This window comes from Embiotoca jacksoni, unplaced genomic scaffold, assembly GCF_022577435.1.
Source record: "Embiotoca jacksoni isolate LCO1_2020_lvr unplaced genomic scaffold, fEmbJac1.0.p SCAF_3, whole genome shotgun sequence".
NCBI lineage: Eukaryota > Metazoa > Chordata > Actinopteri > Embiotocidae > Embiotoca > Embiotoca jacksoni.
This window is the reverse complement of record NW_027185381.1, coordinates 5,856,934-5,878,114: the sequence shown is the minus strand read 5'-3', so window position 1 is coordinate 5,878,114 and position 21,181 is coordinate 5,856,934. Positions and strand designations below refer to the sequence as shown.

At 39.3% G+C, this 21,181-nt stretch overlaps 1 protein-coding gene across 2 annotated transcripts in view; it reads left to right on the top strand.

The window, feature by feature from the left end:
- Window positions 1-21,181, top strand: part of LOC138206200 (transcription factor SOX-6-like) — a 115,871-nt gene that overhangs the window by 58,728 nt on the left and 35,962 nt on the right. Inside the window, exons 5-7 of one of the 2 annotated variants that reach the window (XM_069162757.1) lie at window positions 4,296-4,385; window positions 14,675-14,847; window positions 17,093-17,161. In XM_069162757.1, the coding sequence (XP_069018858.1) occupies window positions 4,296-4,385; window positions 14,675-14,847; window positions 17,093-17,161 (332 nt within the window). The remainder of the gene's footprint in view (window positions 1-4,295; window positions 4,386-14,674; window positions 14,848-17,092; window positions 17,162-21,181) is intronic. The other variant, XM_069162758.1, reaches the window with a different exon arrangement.

Genomic DNA, 21,181 nt, shown 5'->3' with positions numbered 1-21,181 from the left:
ACAAAGTGTGTGTGTGTGTGTGTGTGTGTGTGTGTGTGTGTGTGTGTGTGTGTGTGTGTGTGTGTGAGAGAGCGAGAGAGAGAGAGAGAGAGAGAGAGAGAGAGAGAGAGTTATGAAATGTTATTGAATATAAAACACAAATTTGAAATGCCTTTTTCTGCCTACAGCATGTCCAAAAACAAGTTTTATTATTATTATTTATTTATATTTTCCCACTGTAATCTGAAGACAAACAATGAAGAATACATGCAGTTAATGTCCATACAATCAATGTTCCATCGAAGGTGTGACAGACATTTTCCACATTTTCACACTTCAGTTGCTTAGTGACACAAGCTTTCCTAAAAATGACATTTTTAAACTTTACTGTAAGAAAATATCCAATCACCTTGCTGAAAGTCTGTTTACACAGATGAAACCTTCAGCAGGTTACATCAGGTCACTTTCAGAATCTGAGATGATTTTGGCACGTAAAATCAAAACAGCCACAGCTCTGATTTGAGCTGCTGACTGGCAAGCTGAACTGAGCTAAGAATCATGGGCGTTGTAGTATTCAGAGCCATCTGAAATACCAATGAGCATAAAATGTTGATTTTTAAAAATCACAGTTCAGATAGGTAAAACTGGTGGCCATAATATACATTTTTATTACCTAGCATGCCTGCATCTACCCTATGCTGTGAAAAACTGAAGCTATCTACTACGACTTCATTTTTCTGTAAAAATTGTTCCATGAGAAACATCCAAACACATGGAAACAGGAGGATAAAAAGACAGAAAGAGGGAAAAAGGAGGGATTCAGTCTTGGTAGAGGCCTGTGGCATGCTGTGTATTTCTTGGCAGTGGCTGTTTGGGACTGTTGATGCTTGCCTGCCCCACACACACACTCACACACAGTAAAACACACAGTAAGTTGCCTGTGGCTCATGTAAAACACCCAAAACACTGTCTCTTGGCAGGTTGGCGTGGGGACAGGTGATAAAAGTGTGTTTACCCTAAACACTCGCCAGCTCGCTGGCTGCCTCCGCATTGATTTACTGCGACTCTGTCTCTTTATCCACCTCTTATCTCCTTCACCTTTTTTCTGTCCCTCCTTCACTTAATTTTACGGCTCATTTATCCTGTCCTCCATTCTCTCTTTGTTGTTTCGCCCTGTTGTTAAAAGCGTCTGGTTTACAAAAAATAACAAAACTAATCTCAGTGTTAAGATTTTAGAAAAACTTGTCTACAGAAGAATAAAGCAGTATTTTGGAGATCAGTGAGGTTTTACAAGAGCTTTTTCAATTTTACTGTTTCTTGCTCTCCTCTTTTCTCTTAATTTTCCCTTTCATTATTTCTTTCTCTTTTTCTCTCAATTTTGTAAACTCTCATTCTTCCAAATTTTTAATTCATGAGAGCTGAAACAAGCACCTTCATCCTCCTCAACTCAACATTGAGCATCGTCATTGTCTGTCCTACCTCCCACCTTTCCAATGTCTCTGCCTCTTTTTTCTTTTCTTGTTACTTTCCTTACTTCCTCACCTCATTAATCCCCCCTCTCCCTCCTCTCCCTAACCCATCCATCTTCTGCATTTCTCCCGTACTTGATAAAGAATCCAGTGTTCGGACAACATGGAATTTTTATCCACTCTACAATCTAAACAGCTCTTTAACCCTGACTCAATTGCGGCGACAGATAGAGAGCCATCTAGGGTAAAATGTCTCCCTCTCATTCCTCTCTTCTTTTCCTTTCCCACTTCCCCTCCCAACCCCCACTGTCTCCTCATCTGATCTGTTTATCGGTAAGGGGTGTAAATTGTGCATCAGTATACACATGGTTGACTTATACAGATGCGTCTTGGAGTTACAGATTGTATTTTCCTCTCTGAGTGCTCCCATAAATTGTGCTCTGCGATGTTGTTTGATATGAGGCCCCTATGAATGAGTGCACACCAGCGTCTTTCGGTCTTGTGATGAGAAAAAAAACCTCTCATCCTGACCATGTTCTACAGCTTCCCCTCCTCTACCAGCTGTAAATATCTTTCATTGATACACACATACAAATCCCGTGGAGCCACTTGTCCTGTAAATCTGTGAAAAATCAGGTGGATTCCGTTGTCCTGAGGGAGTGGAAATGGTATTAATTGCATTATATCACGGCAACATGGACCATCTGTCTGGAATTACCCGCTGTTCTGTCCCAAATATGGGTAATCACCATCAGAAATTGCTACAGCTTTTAAATTGTATCTTTGTCTTATAGCTGTCTGCCACCCTCCCTCACCGCCATTGTCCCCTCCTTTGTTTACATTGATCCCATGTGATCTGGACGGCTGCATTAGCTTATTTACAACAATCATAATCCGACTGTAAACATGCAAGGCTTTAATGGACTCAATGAGGAAGTTGTGCTCGGCCGGCAGACAACATCTCATGACCACACAAAGGGCCCATACGCACAAACTAAACATTAAGCCACTCACAATAGACCATGTGCCCTTATGAATGCCTATAGCGCCTTTTGTCAGGATAAAGGCACCACAAATGAACTATTGTCTGACTTAACCATTCTAAATCAGACAAGCCCTCAGGGGCATATTTTCCACGCAGCGCCCAAGAATGTGTCCTTTTTTTCTGTGTGTATGTGTGTGGTTTTTACTTTTTTTTATTTTTATGTTCTTGGTGACTGAGGCTTCGGCATGGGGCCCTGCATGACCATGACACCATCTGTGGCGCGTCCACTGGCATGAAAACCAGAGTATACACACAAACTCAGGAGGTTGAAGGTGTGTGTGAACTTGCACACAAATACAAGGAAGCAGTTTCACATGCAGACAAATTCCTACAGGTGTATTCGTGAATGTGGAGGGGGAAGGAATCTACCAGATTTCAGTCTTGGTTGACTCACTGTAACCTGGTTACTGGTGGTAACAGTAGCAGTAGCAACTCATAACTCTGTTTACAGCACACCTAAACAAACCATGGGCTTACAAACAACAAACCATGTTAGTTATAATCACTACAGCCACTAAGGGCACTGTCGCAATGTAACTGTTAGACGTAAGAAGCTTATATTAGGGGCCGTTTTTTTTTTTTTTTTTTAATGGGAGAACAGTCCCTGTCATGCACTGTGCTTGCATTATTTCCTGTAAATGTGTAACTTCAATCTTTCACAGTAGAGGCAGACACAACTATGATCTATTAAAATGTTACACTAAGAGAAAAATAAGTACCTATTATGTAATGTTATGTGCCTTGTCAATTTAAATTTCATTTCAATGGTTTTATTATATGGAATATCATTTCCGATGTAAAACTGGGCAGCATCAAGATGTTGTAGCTGGTTGACAGGGAGTTTATATTACCAGCTTCATTACCAGATGGTTAGTAATCTATAACAATTCATCATATTTTATAAAGTCATATATTTTGTACGTAAAATCCTAACCTGAAAATGTACTGGCAACTACAGTATGCTTGTTGAATAGATGTAGTGGAGTAAAAACCAGCTGAATGTGGCATTAAATAGAAACCAAAGACGTCCCTGATTCCTGACGTGTGCATACTTTACTATTTACGTGTTTGACTTTCTTTTACGCACAAACACTCCACCTTGCACATGTGCAGATGTCCGTCTCCCTCTGTTTGCCTCTCTACTGTCTGTATGGTGAAGAATTGAAAAGTTCCCATTGTTTAAGTAAAGTTTACAGCAGGACTCCAATTGAACAAATGGGACCTTATGACTCTTATGAGACCACGTGTCTATGATGTCTATTATCCCGAGGCTATGAGACACATTGTGAGAAAGAACACAGACACAAATAAGACCCAATCTCTGAACAATGCAGACATTCTCATTTGGTCAGCTGGATAACTGCTGCAGATGTTTTTTGTTTTTTTGGAGAAGAATCAGGAGGAAATGGTTCCTTGTTCTCCTTATTTATAGAAATTTAACAATTCTTGGGAACGTCTTGTTGTCTCTCTTTTCCCACCAACTCTTCTCTTATCATTGCCTGCTTCAATTCACCATTTAGTCTCAGTGTGTCACAGTTTGTGTTTGTAGATAACAATCAGGCATTTCCAAAGATACTAGCACTATTATCAGATTAGTTGGAACATGTGTCAGTTTTGAAAATCCAACCAAGAAATGTCTGTGATATTATATAAAAGTATTCATAAAAGTGAATAGTTGTGATTTTAAGAGCATGAAATTGTTCTTTGACATTAAACCTCATTTACTGTCAAATGCTGGATTGTTAGCAAAAGTGTTGAAAAACACAAAAAAATGAAGGCAGTTGTGTTCTATGTTTGTGTAGAACCATCTTGCATGGAGAGGCTCCTCTCTAAGGATTGGAAGGAGCGCGTCGACTGCCTGAACGCCAACGAACTGCTGGGGGAGGTTAAAGGTAAGAGTTGACGAGAAAGTATCCAGATCAAGGCCAGGATCTACATGTGCAACTTAATTTACAGTACATTTAAACAGTGGATGCAGTGATCCACTCTCACATCACAAGATGTAGCAACGCTGGTCCAAAGTGCAAAACATGCTACTCTCACAAACTGTGAGATGCCTATATTTGGGACAGGATTGTCGAAGAGTCAGATGTTGGCGTAAAAAGAGTGACAACATCTAAGATTGGCGGTGGTCGGATGGTTTTACCAAGGTGAGCAATGTTGAAGTCCGTAAGATAGTAAAAATGTGGGTAAGTAAGTAAGTAAGTAAATGTCCAAGACATCTTAATATTTGCGAAATTAGTTTTCAATTGAATTAAATTTAACTTATTTACGGAGGTAATTTTGCTTCGGTAAATAAGCCAAACCATGATCTTTTCCTGACGGTAATCATTTGCTTTTGTGGTTTGAATTGGAACAGGTTGGGCAGTGACGTGACGCAACTGTCCAATAGAAAAGAATTGGCCAAGAAAAATGTAGGCATCTCATGATTTTAGAGCCGTTACTGTGAGACTAATATATTTTGCTCTGTAGACCACGTAGCTATTACAGTTTTAATGTGAGACTGTGTTGGATGCAGACAAACACTGTTCCTGCTTCAGTGAGGCCTTCTGAAGGAAGAAAAAGAGGAAGGATGACTCAAAGAAAGAAAGAAAGAAAGAAAGAAAGAAAGAAAGAAAGAAAGAAAGAAAAAAAGAAAGAAAGCCTATTTCTCTCACAATTAGTACTTTTCTGAAACCTGGAGATCCTCAGCATCTGTGCAATATCTATTTTTTGTCTTTGGTTCACCCAAAGATGAACAGTGTTATAAAACAAGCAAATGGTATGTTCACAGCCAAATTCAAGGGTAAGAAACGGTCAGATATGCTATAATTCTTTCCTCCCTGTGTATACTTTTAGCATGTTTCTGCATATGAAAGCAACAGAGTAAATGGTCGCCCGGCCCACCTTTCCAACATTGAAGGCAGCTTTAAACACCACAGGTTGTAATTGTATCTTTGATTAAAGGGTGCAGATGAGGGGAGAGGCTCTTGCTCCAATATTTCTGTCCGCATCAGCAAATAGCGTTTATGAAGCTATAAATTGCACAGAGGCAAATGTGTTCTCGACCTGCTCTCGTATTCAGATGTGAAAATAGCAGCATTGTGGGGGGACCCTACGTTAACATTTTACTTAGCGGCTGCAGCAGGAGGGAATAAAAAGCACGTCATCATTTTTAATGATATGATCCAAACCCTGCACATTTTCTGCCTCATTCTCTTCATGTCTTATTGTATATTTTGTTTGTTAAGCATCGGATCAAAGTGTCCTGTTTAGAAGTAGTTCAGAGTTTCATACAGATATCTGTAGTTGGGGTGAATATTGATTATTTACATATTAAGTACCGTGAATACTGTATGAAATTAACTCTCTCACCTCCATCATGATCATCAAATCATCATTTGCATCATTATTTTATATGAAACATATTTTTAGGTAAGATAAAGGATACTATGTTTTTTTCAGCATTAGAAAATATGTAGATTAGTGTTGTTGTTTTTTTTTATTTACTTTTACAGTTATCATTCAGGGTTTTTTTGTTACTTTTTTTGTGAGACTTTCTATATTTTATACATATACGGCTGTTGTTACAAGAGGACCTTGTCTGCTGTGATGTATTGGAACAGTGAATGTGCAGAGCCTTAATCGGTGGTGCTGACTGATTTGTGGTAAGAGATTACAAAAAAACAATGCCAGTCTGATATCACTCTAACCTTAATGCATAACACTTTCTAGATTTAATGTAGTGTTTTGTTACCATGACTGACAAAATCCCAACTCATAACACAGAAACGCAATTTCTTCTATCATATGTCAGTGTTTTCGATGTTTAAAACCTGCTAACACTAGTTAAATAAAAGATAATTAATAAATAGTGGTGGAAAACATGTGACTTTGAAAAATGAATATATTGACAGAGAGAAACACTTTCTGTCATGGGTACCACAGCAAATTCTGTTTTTGCCGTAACATTAGTCATTAACGTCTGTGCAGTCGAGCTGCTCTCAGTGAGAGAAACCGTTTGTGATCGTCTCCCGCTGAAATGGCAAGTATTTCCTCTGTGGAAAGTGGAAAAAAGGGACTATAGAGAGCCCTCTGCAGCAGAACAGCACAGACATTGACTTTGCCTGTCGGTTCTGACTTCTCTCTCTTCATACTGGACCGCCTCCATCTGCACAGATACTCGCACGACTTTCACAGAGAAACGGCAGATGCATCTTATTTATTGCCTTAAAGAAATAAAAGGGCATCTGTTACGCAACTGATTAAAATTCATAATTGTACCAGATAATGCAGAAATAAAATTGTTTTATTAGACCAGAAGACTCTCCAACTTTTAGGTTTGAGAGAAAAGTCTGTGAATCTGACTAATATATGTGAAAGTTATATCTGCTTCTATATCTATATCTTTGCATCACTTTCAGTTTTCAATGTGAATCTTAAAATGGAAGTCTTAGATAATTTTCCTCATTATATTTGTTTATTTAAATTTAAAAAAAAAGTTTCCTGTGCTGTCAACTAAAAACAAGAAAAGATAAGCATAGGATCAGTCTGTTCATGTTGTGTAAAGTTTTATTTCTCCCACTTACAGAGGGCTCATTTTTCTTTCCTGGCACTCACATCATCACCATATTAGAGCACAACTTAACGAGGAAGAAATGCTAACTTTGACAGGCTCTGAGTTTTCTCTTGGATTATATCACGAGGAAAAGGCAACAACAACAACAACAAAATATTTAAAGAGTAAAATAAAATACTTTCAAGGGCACTTGCTGCCCTGCCGGTCTTCCAAGCTCCACTTCCTTTGATGTGCTGTATAGATTTATCCTCTGCCATCCTGTCACATATACTGTATATCTTGATATGTCAACATAACAATTTTATTGGTGAGGCATGCATGGAGGCAACACATTCTCCCAGTAATTATATTAATAGAAAACTAATTTGCAAAATAGAATCTCCTTTTGGAGGAAATGTACCAATCAGATGTTTTTTAAATTAATCTAACGAGGAAATATTGTAATTTAACAAACAGCTAGATGCCAAACTTTTCATACTGAACGTAACCGTGACAATGTAGTTTATTTGCTTTTTGACAATCATATCCGACTGTCACTTGCAGTGACTACAACATTATTGAACTTCTTATGATTAGGCAGCACATTGGTTAACAAATGTCTACAGTGACTTGAGGCACAAAATTTTAACCTTTAACTGATCTTTCACTAACCCTAACTAACATACTGTTATTGTCCAAACCATACACAGACTGGGGTCTGGATAGAAACTAAGGGTCTACAGAAAAAGTCTTGTTGCCCACCATCCACCTCGACCACACTCCTGCAACTTAAATACACAGTAATGGAGACAGATCCTGCGAGACAAAAGTATGCCTGTCCTATAGACGGATTGATTTATTGTGTATTACTTAAAGGCACAGAAAATGTGCATAAATAGCATGTTCCAGTAGATCCATGACCATAAACACACACACACACACACACACACACACACACACACACACACACACACACACACACACACACACACACACACACACACACTCATGCACACTGTCTCTGTTCGTACAGCTGCGTCCTGACTAAAGAAATGCTCTGATTGAATTCAAGCGTTTCATTTCTTGATGGCTGAAATGACACCCGTCTGGCTGACCTAAATACACAAACACAACTGTTGCTCTGTGTCTCCTCACACAACAACCTGAACCTATTTGTTCAGTCACAGTTATTTTTAGGGTAAAAAAAACTGATGACCTTTTATCCACTGGAACGTTTATTAATGTTCACGAATACACTTCAGCTCGCAGTGTACAGTATATTTATGTTTATTTCATTTAACTCTTTTTAACTACATCATGTCTCAGTTATGCACATAAGCATCTGGGAATGGGCCCAGAATGAGTGCATTCAATACTGAGCTCTTGCCGGACAAATCTGTCAAACAGGTGAAATTTAAAGGTTAATTTCAGTTCTTTGATTATTTGCTCACTTAATCTTCATTATTTTATTGTTCAGTGATATCCTTCTTAATAAAACTGAGCTTCTTTTTTTTTACTCTCTTTCAATCTCCTCCCTGTCACAAACATGACAAGCTGAGGACAAAAAGATGTAAAGCCATCCCTTCTGCAACAACTTTTTCATTATTTAATATTCTTCTGAAACTTTCTGAAACGACTGTACACTACAACAAAACATGAAGGTGCTGGTTGCAAAATATGTTCAATTAAAAAAGATAAAAATGTCTGCACACCTCGTACCTTCACAGACTTTGTTACCAAAACCGAATAGAAATAAGTGTGAGCCTGTTGTTTTTTTACTTTAAATTTGGGCATTTTGGAATTTCTGGCATTCACATTTTCAAGTTTTTTAATCATGCGCAGAAAACTCATAAGAACAGATGGATGGAAAATGTATGATTATACTCTCAGATGCATGAGCTGGCACATCTGGCAGCACTAATCACACACACATTCAAGAGTCACTTAAATCCTATACTTACTTACTCATTGCAACTTTTTTTGTTTTCATATATGCTGTTGTCTGTTTGGAGAAGTGAGCTGTTTTTCTGCCACAAACCTGAATGTGTGCAGATTCAATGTGATATCTTTGAACCCTGCTGCCCTGAGGAGATCATAGGCACATGTTTTGACAAAATGTAGTGACTGTGTTTATCTTGGGGTCAAGTGTTTGTTGTGGTGTGACAGTGAGGAAAGGGTTTAGTCATCCACAGCAATGCAAGCAGTTTGGCACACAGACGCTGTGGTGAAACACGACGGTTTGGCCGAAGCTCAAAGTAGGCAGAGCCATCGATGTTAGTCTGAGGTGTGATACTGTGAGTGGAGGATGGTTTGTGTGTATTTTCAGGTGTGGTTTTTGTGTTTGAATGTGTGTGTTTTTGTCTGCGTTTAAAGGGAAGTGACTGGGACCCAATTTAGTTATATGTTGTGTGACTTTATAAACAGTAATTCACTGATTAAATATATAATCTAACAAAAAAAACCACATTTTCTTACATTTAATCAACCATTATTATTAGATATATTTAGCTGTTATTTGTACATGTAAAAACCTCCCCCCCAAAAAACTTAGCAGGGTAACAATTATCTGTACAGCTACTGCAGTGTAAAATGGATCTTACCTGACCAGAAGCAGTACAGCTGGCTGCTTTAAAACCACTCAAAAACTTTAGATTTTGTCACTGAAGGCCACACCAATATGAATGCAAGTCTTGCGTAACTCCTGTCTCTTTTTATCGTAGCAGCTTTCTTGTCTTCAGTCGTCCTATATTGTTTGGTATATTTTTTTTATTTTATAAGCCGTTACTGCTGGAATCGGTGACTCCCCCTGTGTTCAGTAGACATTTAAATTCTACTGCTTCCCAATGAACCTGCAGAGAGGACTGTTTTCTCTACTGATTGGATAAAGTCGAAAAGGGATAAAAGTCTCTGTCTAAAAGTCTCTGTCTTACTGCACAGCAGAGGGACTGGTCAATACTGACTATTGACACTTATTTTAATAAAGAATATTGCTTATTGCAACACCTTTAAGGTGGAGCAAAATATTGATTTGCATTTTCTTAAAATGTTTATGTGATAGCAATGCTCTTATTTAACTTGTCATGTAAGACACTAATATGAAAGCTGAAACTTTACAGAAAATCAGGATTTGATTCCCATAAATCAGAACATCCTATAAGCAGTACCAACCAACAAACACTTCAAGCAGAAGTAAGAGTTCTGGTTCAGAAACAGATCACTCCGATCATCCGAACAGATTGAGAAAACAGTTAGTGGCTTTCTGTTTTGGCTGGTGCTCTCAGCAGGTGTCGAGAATAATCCTGATGGACGGAAAACGGAAGCGTCTGAGATGATTATTGGTGCCAGAAGTGTCGAAGGAACGCATGGAATCACATTTGGAATGCACAACCCGTAATCCACAAAGATGAATCATGAAGCTGTAATCGCAGTTGTTGCAGTTACACAATAGGCTTTACTTCGCTGCAAGGAATGTATGAATAGGAAGAAGTCTGCATGTGTATGTCTGTGTGTGTTTTAAGACATAACAGGATTATATAGTATCCATCATTGTTGCAAGACTGAATTGGCCAAAGAGACTTGGGGAGGGGTGAAAAAGAAAAAGAAGGATGAAGAACAATGGTGATAACAGCAGAGGGAAGAGAGAGGAGGTGATAAGAGAAAGGTAATGGGGAGAACTGATGAAAGAGGAAGAGTGGAAAACAGAAAGATGATGAGTGAATAAAAGTATGTAAAATGCAAGTGAGAAAAAGAATGGGGGATGAACTGATGAGAACAGAAGACAGAAACAGAATGGGAACTATGAGGACAAACAAAAGAAAGTAAAAGAAAAAAATTCACAAATATCGGGTAAGTTTCGGAAAGAAGAAAGTGACAAATGTAAAACAAAGAAAGGAAACAGGGAGCAAAAGATGAGAGGGGAGGTGAGACCGGGGGGAATCTGTATTTGGAAGTTGAGTAACTGATGGGGAGGTCTTGTGGGGAAAACTGAAAAAAGAGAGAATGAAAGCATGAAAAAAAAGAGACAAGAGGAGGAGAATGTTGCCTTTGATACAGGGGTGCTGAGGGGTAATGTCTGTGTGTGTGTGTGTGTGTGTGTGTGTGTGTGTGTGTGTGTGTGTGTGTGTGTGTGTGTGTGTGTGTGTGTGTGTGTGTTTGTGTGTTTGTGTGTATGTGTGGGGCCATTCTGAGGTACAATAGGGGCTTGACAGGACTACAATGGGGACTCTGTTAGTATGCAGGTAGTGTTGGGGCCACCCTGCAATCTCCCCACATGGCCCCAGGGCAAGACCTTACACACAGACACACAGACATGAACACACAAGCAAAAGAACTTCTAAACAAGATAAACTTCAGTGGGGATATGTATGAGTTTTGTGCTACACACACACACACAAGTACATGCACACACACAAACTCAAGGAAAAAAGATGAACTTGCCTCCGTGTTTGAAGCCATTCTCTTAAAAATAAGTCTTAATGACACACACTGATACAGAATATAAAGAACTTGTTAATAATGAGTGATATGCAGTCAGTAAACAGAAAACATCACATGTACACTCAGACACAATAGCAAAAATTATGGTAGTTCCAATCTCCGGCAGTGTTGCTTGAAGGTGATATGGATTTCCTTCTTTTTCTGCTGAGGTTCCATCATCAGACAGCGTGTTGCTTCTATAAGGTGTTGTTGAGGAGCAGTAGCTTTTTTCGGAAGCAAACCAAGACCGCTAATCTGTTTTTTGTGTAGTTTTTTTTTTCCGAAAAAATGCATACAAAAATATGTTGCTTCTTTTACAGCTAATGTAATGCAACCAGACGATCGCCTGGTATCACAGCACAAGGCTGCAATAATTAGTCTCATCAGAATATCACAATTATTTTTTACCTGTTCATTGTGTTTCTTTGTGTTAATGCATATTGCCAAGTCCAGAGCCTCCTCAATCCTGACACGTCCAAAAAGCTAATTTCACAGCACAATCTATGTGACTGTTTGATTTACAGTGCCTCTCAATTGTCCGTGGCAGGTTGGCTAAGTCAATAAATCCTGTTGTGGTCCATGGATTGTTACGTGAGCATGAATCCTTGTCAAAAAGAAGACACAGCCAGCAAATTACACGCTGAAGTTTAGCGCTACCACCTAATCAGACCGTGCGGACATTATTTTCCACATTGAAAGCCTGAATCCCTTTTTTCCTCTCCATGCGCAGCTCTAATTTTGGTGTTGGCCTACCATCAGATATTATTTTAAATAGTAGCTTAGTAAAACAGTTTTTTACAAAAATGCAAAATTTTCCTCCACCATAACTGCATTTACTAATGTTACGAACAGTGATATCAATACAAACCGGCTAATGCTCATCTTCCGTTATTCAGTGATGTTGGCGACATGCTATGATTTGACTGGTGTGATGCCAAAGGGTGACTGACTTCCCTTGACATATTCCTGACTAATCACAGTTTGGCAGTGGCATGACTGTAGCCTCATCTGATTAGTTAATCTTTTAATTTTGTTTTCACCATGGCATGCAATCTAGGCCTTCCCTGGGGCACAGACATGACTGTGAATTAAACTGCAATACAATGTTTCACCACATATTAATTTAGTGAGTTGGTGTTTCACACATTGTAAAATACTCAAGGAGAAACACGGAAGAGAGACGGCAGCAACAGCACAGAGGAATTACAAAACTGTTAAAGTGTTTTATTAAAATGGCAACTATAGTGTGAAAAAACGGAGAAGCCTGGCTTCCCTTGGCCTGCAGGAGAAAACGCCAGTGTTGGGGAGATGAAAAGCTCCCTTTTCGTTGGTGGTATTGTCACCAAATAGATCTTGAGGCCAAAGGACAGTGGTTCAATGTGCAGACATTGTCTGAAATTTTCCCCAAACCAGTGGCGTTGGTAGGATTAGCATGAAGGTTGCCATGAATGTTTAGGTTCACCCTGGCAAACATGCACTATGCCTTTACTATCACTTTACTATCAGCTGGAGTCGAAACCGTCCACAGCAGGTGATTCCAGCACAAATCTTTTGGAGTATGGATCAATTTTAATTCTGTAATTTACATTTAACAATGCTTTGATTTTGCTAGGTATATACCACCTTTTCATCTTGTGCACTTATGGTTTAGCTTAGTTTCGTTTTAGGCTGTGGTTGGCCACTTGTATGGTCAAAATGCAGCACAGGCAAAACAAATTGGAAATAGTTCTGTTTTTCAGTCACAAGCAGCAGCACAAGTTAGGGTGACGACTGTTTTTAAACAATTTTAAACACAACCTCTGAGGTCATTCTGCATGTTTTATTTGTTTTGCTGTCACTGTCACCCTCATCAGCTGTGTCCAGCCACAGTAAAGCAGATATATTGTGTGGCTACTAACCTTTGATTTCTCGCTGTTAACCTGATATGCTCATGGCCAACATCGTTGGCATCCACATATTGTTGCAACATTGTTGTTTGTTTATTAACCTAAAATTTTATTCTTTTTTTTTTTTATTATTCTTTTTTTATTTTTTATTTTATTTTATTTTTTTTTTTAATCTCATTGCTCCCAAAAGGGTTTAGTGGTTCACAAGTGGGAAGCCTGTAAGGATTTAGAATCTTCATTTTTTGCATTAACAAGTCTTTCCAGTTTGTGAGGGCTGGGAGAGAGCAGGGCCCTCAGGAGATAAAGCAAACCAGAGTTTGCAGCTACAGGTACTTTATGGTGAAAAATAAATGGGCATTCCAAAACTTGGCTAAGATTGGGAAGAGGTATTCAAATTGGAGAATAGTTAAAAAGATACTGAGCTGATAAAAACAAAATAAGTTATAAAATCCAAAACACTTATAAGCAGACACCAAGTGTGATGATAAAAACAAAATTGATCCTTTGACCCAACATGCCAGGATAGTAAAATAATTTGAGATATAGCTGGTGAAAATGTATACATGGTTTATATTTTAAAGAAGATTTCAGTTTCTCTGTTCAGCTCGTTGGCAAGAGGCTTCTTTTGTGATAACTTCAGTGTACTCTATTGATTGTACGGTATGAAAAAGGAATCTCACTGTTGTTTGCCCACAAACCTCCCAAGAATGTCTAAATCATAAACCTGACAAAAGCCTGTTAACAGCCAGTTATTTTCAAAGGTTAACTGAAAGCAATTTTATTGTTCTTAGGAGCAGACACTAAGTGATGACATGTAGAGACAAGACAGAAGATAATAAGTAGTAAGATGTATCTACAAGCCAGATGATATATGGGAATGAGAGTTTTGTAAAGGGCTTGTGTTGGCCAAACAACTTGTTTGTTCTTTGTGGAGGCCTTTGCTGAAGGAACACTTTGGTTTGCAGATTGTTTGTAAATGAAAAATGTGCAAGACACCTCAAGCCATGGAGGGAAACTTTTTTTAGTCATGGCTCTCTTTATGGAGAAGCACAGACAACATCTTCATGGACCTTCACATGTTTTGTACTTGAGGGGATTGACAAGTGAATTATTTTGTTTTCTCTCTTAGCAATCATAATCAATGAACACGTGGGGTTTTATGGTGATTTTCTACCTCAACTGAGTAGGGTCTAAACACTCTTTTTTTTTTTTAACATACAGTGTTGCCTAACTTGCCCTGTTGTCAGATTCAGATTGTAACCTTGTCTAATTTCCTGTACAGGTACGCCAGAGTCACTGGAGGAGAAGGAGCGTCAACTTTCCACCATGATCGGTCAGCTGATCAGCCTCAGAGAACAGCTTCTTACGGCCCACGATGAGCAAAAAAAGATAGCCGCCTCGCAGCTGGAGAAGCAGAGACAGCAGATGGAGCTGGCCAGGCAGCAGCAGGAGCAGGTATGGAGGGTTAGAGTGTGTGTTCGCTGGGGGATGTTATTAAATGGTGAATTGAAATAGGTATGCGATGCTATATTGTATCATATAAATCACAGATGGTTTATGCTAGCATGTTTGTGCATGTATGGGTGTATGTGCAAATCATGATTGACAGAGGTGTTAAAGTTGTCAGTTTTTTTTTTTATAAGTTGAAGGGATGAAAATGACTTAATAGTTTATTATTACTTTCTTTTATTCCTTCCAGGTATCATAGCATGTTACTCATTAACTTGATTGCTAGAATTTGGGGAAACAATGACATAACTAAAAACAAAAATGTGTCCGACAAAGAGCAGGTTCAGTTAAATGAACGGAAATTTAAAAATTTAAAAATTTTAAAATGATCTCACCAGGTGAGAGAAATAGATATAAAAAGCAATACAATTTTCTTAAAATATTTTATTTGGTTAACTTTAAAGGCATAAAGAGATGAAACTATGCAGTATTTGGCTGGAAAAAAGACAATATGACTTCATATGAATAATAATAATTTGAATAAATAACATTTACCTTTTTACTGTATTGCAATTATCCTATGATTCCTTAGATTTGTCACATGACCTTTTGTGTGACCCCCTAAATTGGGAATCATTGGTAAATAGGTTAAACTGAGTGTTTATGGCTGAGATTTGTAAAATTGTTGTCATAACTAAAAGTAGTAATGGCCAAAAATAAAAAAGTAAAAAAGACCCAAGTTGTAAAGTAAAAAACAAATTTTCCCTAAAAGTATGTGTAACTGTGGCTTCAAGAAAAAGTTACTGATGTAGATGTGTAGTCTTCAGGTGTCAGACTGACATAAGAAAGAAATGTGTGTGACAGATGAAGAGAGAGCCTAAGCATGGAGATGTTTAGGTGAGCTGCTCTTTGTTGTCGCTGTTTGCCAACACGTTACTGTTGGTCGGCATACGACAGGCTCTGTTTGGACAAGTCCACACCTCCCATCACAACACATTCCACCTTTCACGGCTTTACAAAGGAACAGGCACGATGGAGAGAGTTAAAAGAAAGACAGATTCCAATATCAGCCAGTCATTTGGCTGTTGAGACTTGATAGGATAATGCCCTACAGACAAACCCTGAGAAATCTGCTTTTAATGAAATATGACATGTGTGCAAATGGGGCGCCGCCTCCCATTCAGCAGCCTGTAATTACATTTCGGAATAAATATACTAAACGACTCCTCAAGAAAAAAAACATAGGCAGCTGCTTTACTTTTCTGGCTCAGAATGGGCGGGATCAAATAGATGACGCTCTGCTCCTTTAAGGATTTGAACCTCACGCAACTGGCCAGTCCTTGCTGCCTGTCACTACATGAGAATCGGCCTTTAAACGTTTGACTTGAAATGTTTTTTTTACTAGACAATCAAAACAACAAAGGAAAAACTATTTATTTGTGTCTTTGGGAGGGGGTGGGGGGGGGGGGGGCTTCCAGTGGCATGCCGTGTGTTGTTGTTGGATGTAGTAAACATGTCAATCTTGCAAATTTGGTGTCAGACTTGCTCATGAAGTTTCCTCACTAATTACGTGAATTGGATGTACCATCAGTCACATCTGAGGTCAAATGGACATGTAACTCACTGCCACTGTACCTCCTTTCTGATTTTCTGAACTGGTTTGAGACATTTTGGAGCGTAGCAGTTTTCAGCAGCACAGGTTAGGCTGCCACACTTTTCATGCTGCCTTTAGAGGACAGATGCATCCTGATCATGATCTTGATGACTACCTCGTCCCTCCACCCGTCAATTTTTCTATTCAATGGTCTTGAACATTTTTTCCTTTTTTTGGTGTAGTGTTGTCATGATCTCTTCTAAACTTTCTCACTGGCTTGCTTAATGTTAAAACTGAATGTTTCTATTTTACCCATTTATTCCAAAAATATTGATGCATTTTTAAAAATCAGCATAGTAATTGGAAATGATTTTTGATCAGATTTGAGTCACTGTGATTCAAAAGTAGTTTCTCGCAGCTGTAACCATTCACCAAATATCAAACCAGGATTTATCAAAATCATGAAAAACAATAACTGGTTTAAGTACAAGACAGTTAATTTTTCACTGTTTTGATGTTGTTTTTTATTGTAGGGCAGATATTGTACAAAATTACACATTATTGGTCTCTTGATCAGTGTTTTCTCTCTGTCACTGTGTGTGTGTGTGTGTGTGTGTGTGTGTGTGTGTGTGTGTGTGTGTGTGTGTGTGTGTGCAGATTGCCAGACAACAGCAGCAGCTCCTGCAACAGCAACACAAGATAAACATTCTCCAGCAGCAGATCCAGGTTAGTACAGCACACACACACACACACACACACACACACACACACACACACACACACACACACACACACACACACACACACACACACACACACACACACACACACGCACACTTCTTTTGTCCATTATTCACATTTTCAGCCGACTCCTCTGGCTGCTCCCCTCATTCCATTCCCACAGTGTCTTCTCCTTCTTGTTTGTCCACAGTGGTGAGGATGCTATTAAGTTCTTGTATTCTATCCTTCACCTGCATGATCTAATCATCCACTTTTTTCCGCTTCCACTATCACTGTCATGTGTGATTGGAAACATGGCAGTAACACAAGAGGTCTTGACCTTTACTTTTGTACTTTGCCTGCTATTGAGAGACCTGCAGATACATACGTAACAACAAACCCAAAGACCCCCAAAAAAAGACCGAGTAATTGCCCTGGTTATGAATGGATCGTTCACTCTTGAATTGATCACTCAGCGATCGATGTCCCAGTATCCGAGGCTTCCTCCACATGTCTGTCTAGGATCATGTGATTCCCTCTCTTCACTCTAGCATGTACTCCTCTGGCTGTCTTTGATCAAATGTTCTAATTTCACATCCACACATTTACTAGTATATGTGTGACGTGTAAACTGTACATGATTGCCATACATCTTTTCCATTTATGTATTTATCACCTTATGTATATTGACTCCATAATAATGAATTGAAAAAGAAAAACCAATATGAGCTTGACAGGAGAAAGCAGACATAACAAATATATTGTCTACCGAAATAGATACATGCAATTGCTGTTTTATTCACACTTCTTATATGTATCCCTGCTTTCTTTTTCCTTCCCTTATTCCTACATCTGTTTCATTGAGCAACCTGATGCACTGAGATTCATGATCCGTGTGCTGCAGAGACATACAAACTCGCTGAGAAATTACAACCAGCTGTGAACCAAATGCTGGTAAATTTTCTCACTTTGGCTGATTGCCATGTGGGATTTTATCCAGTTTGTATTTGATTAGTTTATTTTTTAAGTGGTTGGACTGCTGCTAAATTAAATCAGCTGGTGAGACAATCTGAATCCACTTGCTGCTGTGGTCGGTTCAGCCTCATCCCATACCTTGTTTACCCCCCATGGGTCCCGAGCTTTGGATCTCCCTGTGCTCCGGAGGTGTGATGTAGTTAATGAGGGCTTGTTCCCCCTTGTTCCCCCTTGCTCTCCTTTTTCTTTTTTTATTACGAGGCCCCACCCTTCGATCTTAATAAAGCTCGGATCGGACTTCATTAGGCCTCTGAGCCCCAGGGGAGAACGAGACTATAAAAAACAGCTTCTACTCAGATCCTCTTCCTCGCTGTGAAGCATGATACTGTGTCATGTTTGGTTTTAAGGATGAAGCGATATGCAGAAAATAGCTCTTGAGAGCAGCATATTCTCATGTACAGCTTCAGAAGCATCTGCTGTAAAATATCCTGTTTCACACTTACTTTCAATGTAAAATTACATTTTAAAAGGCCACAATTACTGCAATCTGCTCTGTATCAACGACACATGAATCAATGCACAAAAAGGACCAAAACAAAGGAATTGTTTTCCCCGACACATTTGCACACAGCAAACTTCTTATTTAAGTTATCCTTTTTCAACAATAGCATTTCTTGGCAAACAAACCCGGATTAGGAAGCAGCATATGGTATATCTACTGTACAGGGTTTTAGAATTATTATGGCTAAGCTCCAGGGTTTAGTCACTGGGGTAAGGGCTGTTTACGCTGTGTCGGATGTGTGTTGGCCTTAAACACACAGGCAGCACTGCACCGGTCTGTTTCCACTTATCAAATCCAGACCTGAGCTCCTCTCAGACCAATACTCTGAGGAGCTGACCAAATGCTACTGTTTCAGCTGAAAAGAATAGGCCTCAGTGTGGTAGAACCACTCTTTAGAAGTGCCAGTTGTTGTTCATTTCTTAATTTGAAGCACCAAATGTTGTCCAGATGTAAATAACAAGAAACCAACCGAAGGTTTTTTGCTAGAAAAGTTGAATAGCTGTAACTTCCCAATGACCAGTTTTCAAGCATGCTGTCTATTGCATCATCATTAAACCAATCCTCAGTGATTAATTCGCATTTTTCTAGAACGGCATTGACTTGCGAAAAACTGTCTTATCTGTATCCGATTTATGAATGGAGACAAAGAAAACCCAGCGGGAGCTTCTTTCAGCTCATTTTTTCCATTTCTGCATCTTGTGGTACCTTCTTTCGCTTCTGTCCCTGGATGGTGTCAGTGTGTTTGTCAGCTCGTGTGGTGGGGGAGCAGAGTTCAAAGTGACCCAGGTTTCCTGTCATGTGGTTTTAAATGGTGTGGAGAGCCAGCGGGGGATGTCCACGGGTTAAAGAAACGCTTCCGAAGGCCCCATTCTGATAGATATGGTTACACACACGTACAGGCACGCACGCACACAACAGTGTGAAGAAATGCACTACACAACCGATATCAATAGATAAAGCGTATATATTAATGCACACAAGTGCACACATATTACATGATAGTAAACCATGGGCATCTGATATTAACTTCAAAAGTTGACAGTTGACATTAATGTGTTATCATGCACGTGGACAGTTTGTGTTTTCCCTGAAACACACACACACACACACACACACACACACACACACACACACATGCACACACACACACACACACACACACACACACACTTGTTCAGAAAGCATGCATGCATACAAGTACACATGTAGAAAAACACTCATATAGGCTCACACATGCTCACACATACACACACACACAGTGGTGGCGGGCCCTTTGTGTGCCGTAGGCAGAGCAGCCCAGCCCAGCCTGGTGGCTGACAGGCATGTGTCTTTGTTAAGTCAGTCCCTATAATGGCTCTCATATGTGGCCCATTTCCTTCGGGCCCACAAAGGCACAGGCCCTAACCACACCGCCCGGGCTCTAGCTAACGGGCTAATTAATGACTGCAAAGCCGCACTCCTCCTCCTCCTCCTCCCTCTCTCTGTTCTTCATTTATAACTCTTGTGTCTCCTCCTTCGCCTTCGCTGCTCCTCTTTGAGTTCTTGTGTTGCTTTCTTATTGTTTTTACTTTTTAGTTTCAGCCTGTTGTGTCCAGTTCCATAACGTCAGTATGATGTCCCCTGTAGAAACATCATTATATTGTGATTAATTAATGCTAAGATATAGTTTTGACTGACATTCCTAATACAAGTTTTCAAAACAGAACTGTCAGTTTGTGACAATTAAGTTTTATGTGTGGCTGTTAATTTGAGAGTCATAATAGGCCTCATCTTTCTCAGTTTAATGTCCTTGTGTCATCTGAATCGGAGCCGGAAGCATTTCTCTTGTCAATAAAATGCTGATATGAGGTGATGTTCTGAATAGTCGGGGTCCTAAACCTGTCTAAAGACAAACAGGCACACAAACACAATAATCCACACACTCACACACATGCATCAGAACTAATGGAGCAGGCAAATAGCTATTAGATAGACAGGCAGCTCCTATGTCAGCACATACAGCTTCAGACACAATGACTCGGAAAGCCATGGAAAGCCATAACGTCGATTGGACTCACCAGCTATAGAAAATGCCTTACTCTTGACTTTACGATGGCCCTCCCTCCACTCTATTAACCTGTGTGTTAGCTAGCCGCATAAGCAGCATACAGTAATGCTATGTCCTGCAATTAAAATGTGTTTTTAGTGTGCTCACATCGTTGTAGTAGGATAGTCGAAAAAAAACAAAAAACATAAAAAACTGTGATAATTATGTGTAGATACAAATATATTGTGCTCTTACTTGTGCAGTACGCTAATTCTAACCACTAGGGGGCGGTGAGACACAAAACTGGAAATTTTAAAAAAAATACAGCACTGAGTTGTGAGCCAATTTTTTACATTATGGCCAAAAGTACAACTTTTGCATTCATGACTTGGTACACAGTGGCCCAACAATAATTTCTACTGCACAAAATCATTGGAAAAGGAGAAGCGGTAAAACTGAATAT